This window comes from Triplophysa dalaica, chromosome 7 (assembly GCF_015846415.1).
Source record: "Triplophysa dalaica isolate WHDGS20190420 chromosome 7, ASM1584641v1, whole genome shotgun sequence".
Taxonomy (NCBI): Eukaryota; Metazoa; Chordata; class Actinopteri; order Cypriniformes; family Nemacheilidae; genus Triplophysa; species Triplophysa dalaica.
The window spans coordinates 25,051,740-25,057,739 of NC_079548.1; the positions used below are offsets into that span (position 1 = coordinate 25,051,740).

At 36.0% G+C, this 6,000-nt stretch overlaps 1 protein-coding gene across 2 annotated transcripts in view; it reads right to left on the bottom strand.

Moving 5' to 3' along the window:
• Nucleotides 1–5,626, bottom strand: part of LOC130426665 (uncharacterized) — a 29,701-nt gene extending 24,075 nt beyond the window's left edge. For both annotated transcript variants that reach the window (XM_056753555.1, XM_056753554.1), the window contains exons 1-3: nucleotides 5,472–5,626; nucleotides 2,111–2,455; nucleotides 1,146–1,502 (exon numbers count right to left, since the gene is read on the bottom strand). In XM_056753555.1, coding sequence (XP_056609533.1) covers nucleotides 1,146–1,502; nucleotides 2,111–2,455; nucleotides 5,472–5,523 — 754 coding nt within the window. In that variant the 5' untranslated portion in view covers nucleotides 5,524–5,626. The remainder of the gene's footprint in view (nucleotides 1–1,145; nucleotides 1,503–2,110; nucleotides 2,456–5,471) is intronic.
• Between the last annotated feature and the right edge of the window lie 374 nt (nucleotides 5,627–6,000).

Here is a 6,000-nt window from a genome sequence, read left to right on the forward strand (position 1 = left end):
ACAGTGAAGACGATTCTGGACTTCAGGAGAAACCCCCCTGCACTCCCCCTCTCAGCATCATGAACAGCACAGTGGCAGCAGTGGAGTCATTCAGGTTCCTGTGCACCACCATCTCTCAGGACCTGAAGTGGGACAATCACATTGGCTCCATTGCTAAAAAAAGCCCAGCAGAGGTTGTACTTCTTACATCAGCTGAAGAAGTTCAACCTACCACAAACTCTATTAAAACAGTTTTACTCAGCAGTCTGTCCTCTGCACATCCCTCCCTGTCTGGTTTGGCTCAGCCACAAAGTCAGACATCAGAAGACTACAGAGGACGATTCGCACTTCTGAAAAGATCATTGGTGCTCCCCTGCCCTTATGTTCATTGTATTGTATTTCCTAATTTTTTATACCCATAGGCCCTTATTTAAATCATCTGTGTACTGTTTTCTACTGTGTTATGGTCTCTGTGTACTGTTGTTGCTGATTCTGTGTACTGGATGCTCCTGTCACCAAAACAAATTCCTTGTATTTATAAATCACATTTTTAGTCATAAAACCCCAAACAACTTCGAAGTTACACGCTTAAACTGGGTGTGATGAGGGGAAAGCGATCATATCACACTGTCAATCCTCCTTCCTCCACTGACTGAACCCTCATTTCTCATCATAGAGTCAGAGAAACCCTTCAAGCTATTTAAACATGTGTTCTATGCTTACATTGCATATAGTAAGAGACAGATGGTCGGTTTTCCAAGAGATTTGATTGTGAATGTTTTCAAGATAATGTCAGGTGCTGTTCAGTGGCCGAAAAAACTTCTGCATGCATGAGGCGCTGAAACGGATGAGAAAAATGCACACAAACATTGAAACCCGTCAGTCTAGCCTGTGTTTACGCGGATGGAAAATCACTGTTGTCTTTGAATGGCCGGGCAAGGTGTACCGTAACTTGTATCTCACAGTAAGTGCATACTTTGTGTAGTAATTGGCGTTGTTTCTTAAGTAATGAAAACAGAACGCACCACAGCAAAACGTGCACTATATATACATATATATATATATATATATATATATTCATTTCAGAGCTTGACACACTCACAACTCCATTAAACAACTATTTAAAAATGAGTTTGTTTTACTTTTAACGGTTGTGTTTTTCTCACCCAGTTGTTTTAGTATAACAGTTGTGTTGTCTGAGAATCGTCCAGCAAACACTTGACACATGTATTCTCCTTTATCTTCAGTTCTGACTCTCTTCAGTCTGAGAGAGAAGTTTCCTCTGTGGATTTCATCATTGAAGAACTCAACTCTGTGTCTGTATTGCGCGTCTGATGCTTCTGGATGAATCTTGTGGTTTTGATAGAGCAGAACCAGTATGTGTTCATCTTTATCCGTTTTCTTCCATGAAACCTCTTCAATGTCTTCAGGTTGGATGTGAGAGTCCACAGAGCAGTCTAGAGTCACGTCTTCACCCACATAAGCTGATAAAGACTTATCTGATCCAGACACAGTAAGACGCTCTGAAAGAATATGTAAATTAGAATACAGTCATTTTTTAATTATACAAAAAAAGGTCAAGAGCGCTGAAGGGAACCCAGGCGCAGACAGAAAGATGGTGGGAAACAATGACTTTAATTAGACAAACACAATGCAAAAAACCCACGAGGGGGTAAAACAACCAGGAACAGGGTGATGGTAATAAAGCAACTAAACAGGAAATAATAAACTCACTGGACTAGACTAAAACAACACTTGATATAAACTAGACTTACTCGACTTCACAAGAAGAATATACCTTATCAGCGCATGAAAATGATGCAACGTCTTCCACGGAGTACAAAGCAAAATGAACCAGCACAAGACAGAAAACACAAGGGCATTAAATAGAGAAGAGGTGAGGGGCATGAAACCATTATAAGATAATTAATGAGGAAACAAGAAGGTGGGAACAGAGACGAGACCGGAGAGTGCATGGTATGTCAAAACAAGCCATGCACATGCACTTCCACAAAAAATACATGGGACAATAAAAAAGCATAACAAGGCGAGGCAGGATCATGAAAAAAAAAATTACAATTTCAAAAATCGTATTAATAATTACGCATAAACTTGTATTATAAAACCTCACCAACAGCTTTAATCTCCACCACAGTTTCACCAGACTCTTGTCCACTGTGAACTGTACATGTGTATTGACCTTCATCTTCTGGTCTCACATTCTTCAACAGGAGAGAGAAATTTCCATGTTTAAATCTCTCAGTGAAGAAATGAGCTCGATCATGATAATCCTCATGCTGGACTTCTGGTCTAATATCTCCATCTTGATACAAATGAACCAGAGTATCTGAGTCTGATCTTTTCCATTCCACCTCCAGATCCTTCAGTGATGAGAGTGAATCAACAGAACAGGGCAGAAGAACTGAACCTCCCAGAGGAACAACCAGAGGACCTGACGGACCCTTCACTGTGAACCCTAAAACAAAAAAACTATGAATTGAATATTAAAGGTTTATTCAAAAGCACACATTCAACACTTTGCTGTTTGCAAGGGCAATTTTAGTTAAGAAACTGAATCTGTTACAAATAAAACATTATTTTAGATGCCACACCCTTAATACGTGGTAAAAATGTTTTTTATGTTAGTAAGATATATGTTTTATTCTTATTTTGTAAATGCAGGCTATTTCATTATGAAGAGATCAGTCATCGCAATATTTATTTGAGCTGTAGTTGTCGAATGCTTTGTTTTATCAATGTGATCTATCACTGTGTCACTGTTATCAATTAAATCTATAGGACTAAATGTATGTTATTTTGTAAGGACCTTCCACTAAGGAAGTCAGACTGGTTTTGTTTCCTTTATGATTTGGGAAAGACCTTTTTTCATTCTAGCAGCTTGTGTTTAGATGGGTGATATGTCTTAGATTATCCAATAGTCTTTTATATTCTCAATGTTTGGGAATAAGTATTACTAGGCCTTGTATCATGGTAGTCATTTCACGAGTTCACCTGAGCAGATAATGAAGATAGCAGGAGTAGTTAAAGTATGCGTGTTTGGTGTGCTGTCCGGGGAGCAGGTTTCGAGCTCGCCGATTCCATCCGATCCCAGAACGCTCCCGCCCCCCAATAGGGGCGAGTGCGCCGAGCTCGGAAACGGCCGAACCCAGAACTCACCCCCGGAGTTCTGCTATCGACATGAGCTCAAGTAGAGGAGCCGGGGAGGTGGCGGGATGTGTAATCCTTTGAGATGGCTTCAGGTAAGAATCTTGGTCTACTTAAGTGCTGGTTCGCTTGAGCTGATAGGTTGGAGTCTATGATTGCTGATTGCGAACCAGCCGGTCTTAATTATATGCTCTGGCTTCTCCCGAACTTTGTTAATCTATAATTACCCATTAACATCATTAAATGTTTCCTTTCATTCTAGAAAAGCAGCGACCAACAAACCCAATTTCTTTCCAAAAGAACCTATAAAATTACGTTGTGCACAGCTCATCTAATTCCTCTATTCTTAGATCTAACTCACAAAACTTTAAATAAGTCGTCAATCTTGGGTATGAAAGTCTTTTATTTTATAAAACAATTCATTGAATCTGACTGAGAGAATGTGGATCTATATTATTGTAAAACATAAATACTTTTAGCATCTTTACACTCTACTCCCTTAATAATGAAACTTGATACATATTGTTAATGTTTTCTCTTCACTAAATTAAAGAAATATAATGAATTTTTATTTCTCCTTCAATCCACTTTGCTCAGGACCTTACAAATGCACCTTGAGCTATTTTGCAGTAGAGATCATCCAATTCAGCTTGCAACGCAAAATTGATTCTTCCCTTCTTTTAACCATTGTAATATTTTAACTGAAATTTTAATCTGATGAGGTCACATTTCGGGTATGGGTCACCAAACTTGACAAATACGTCACTTTCACTTTCCATGCACAATATTATTCATTTTTAAACAAACCGGAGTTAAATTTCCAGTATGTTTTATTATTCCTTATTCGAACAACTTATTTTCATTTTAATTAATGATCAGTTAAAGGTGTTCAAGGTCAGATGCAAATTGTCTAAGTGAATCAGTGAAAAGCAATAATTAATCTGAGATTTACAGGTGTTGTTAGGTTGATACCAGGAATAACCTATTGTATTAAATTAATTTACGTCTAAAGCGTACACTTCATAATAATAACATTAAAATCATGTTATCAAGTGAAAAATTCCTAAAACTGTTTCATTTTTATAAATTTTATCAAATATACAATAAAATTGTGATTACATTTTAAATGAGCTCATTTTGTGAATAAAATTGTAAAATTTCTCAGTTTAAACATTTGTTATGTTATCTATGTTCTATTGTGAATAAAATACTGGCTCATTTGATTTGAAATTCCTTTAGTTTTCATTTTATTCAAATATAAAAAACGTCCCAACAAACAAAACAGGCATACAACCTTAATTCAAAATATGCACAAATGAGCATTTTTGGTTGAGCATACCAGTACTGAACAATGAAACATACAAACTTGAGAAAAAAATAAATAAACAGAAAACCAGACTGAAAGAATGAAATGGGAAAAAAGAGAGAGGCCTATTCAAATTAGCTTATTTTCCTCAAAAAGTGAAATCAAAGTAAAGGCTTTTATATAGTTATCCCATTTAAATGTTTTATACATTTGCTTTATCTCATCTTACCACAGATTGAAGTTATACTTAGACTAAAATAACCTAAATTAATGAATGAAAAACTTTGCCATACAAACCAAAAAGCTAAAAACAAAATCTAAACGTTTGTTATCCTCAAAACCCCAAATTTTTGGATTGTAACCCCAGTACATCTCTCCAAAAAGGTTTAACCAATTTACAAAGAAAGAAAATATGGTCTAAACGTTCAATATTAGATAGAGAAAATACACAATTATTCACATTTAAATTTAATTGTAATCTTAACTCGTTTGAGGGACAAATCTCATTTACAATTTTAATGTTTACTTCCTTAGACTTCCTAAACATTTTTTATTTCGCACTTATCAAAATCTTTCAACACAGGCCAATTCTGATTTAATCGGGTTTGGGGGACAATGCTTGTGAAAGAAGATTTCTTAGCTAGTTTTGATTTCGAAATGGGGTGCCCTCTAGCGGCGGACGTTACGTAAAACACCTTTAATTTGTCTCTTCATGTTAATAGGTGTGTGTATATTATATTGTTTGTTTTTTTATGCAGTTCAGCCATTTATTGTTAATCTAAAATACAGACAGTAGTTCCCATGTGTCAATTATTATAGCTTACATATGTCGTCCAGCAGCCTCAACAGTCCGTAAATGAAAAATAAAATAAAACAGAGCAGCACATTTAACCACAGTGGGTTCGTTTAAAAAGAATCTAAAAAACATAGTTTGCAAATACGTTAAATACTCATTTAAAACGTCGTTGTTTTTAGAGAGAAACCGTGAGCTCGGTAGCTTCTCGTCGTAAGTATCACTCACCCTCTGCGATCCTCAGCAATATTGATATTAAAAACAAATAATGCAGAAACATCCTTAAATATACAAAATTAGACAAAATAATAACTTCTGCTATAAATTGTCGTAAAAAATAATTTGCTGATGTACGATCATGTCCCTCAGATGTCTGCACATCAGCTTTCACTTTCAGTGCTGACTTTTACTTTCTCTTTTAAATTGTCGCAGTGGCGGGGTTGGTAAAAAGATCAGGAAATGTTAATTTAGTGAAAAAAAAGGCACCACAATAAAAGCATAATGAGCAAAGTAGGCCAACTTTACCATATTATACACCAAAACCTACACAACACGAGAGAAAACAAATATACAGTCTCAAAGATTCTACAAACTACTGTTCCCATAATGCATTGCTCGGCACTGTTCCGCGGTTCTGCCGTTACATGTATATCGAACGCAGGAAAGAAGAACAGGGTAGGTTTTTTGTTTATAAGAAATATAAATTAATATTTTCAAAATTGGGGAACATTTAACTGTATTATCTATCATATTTACA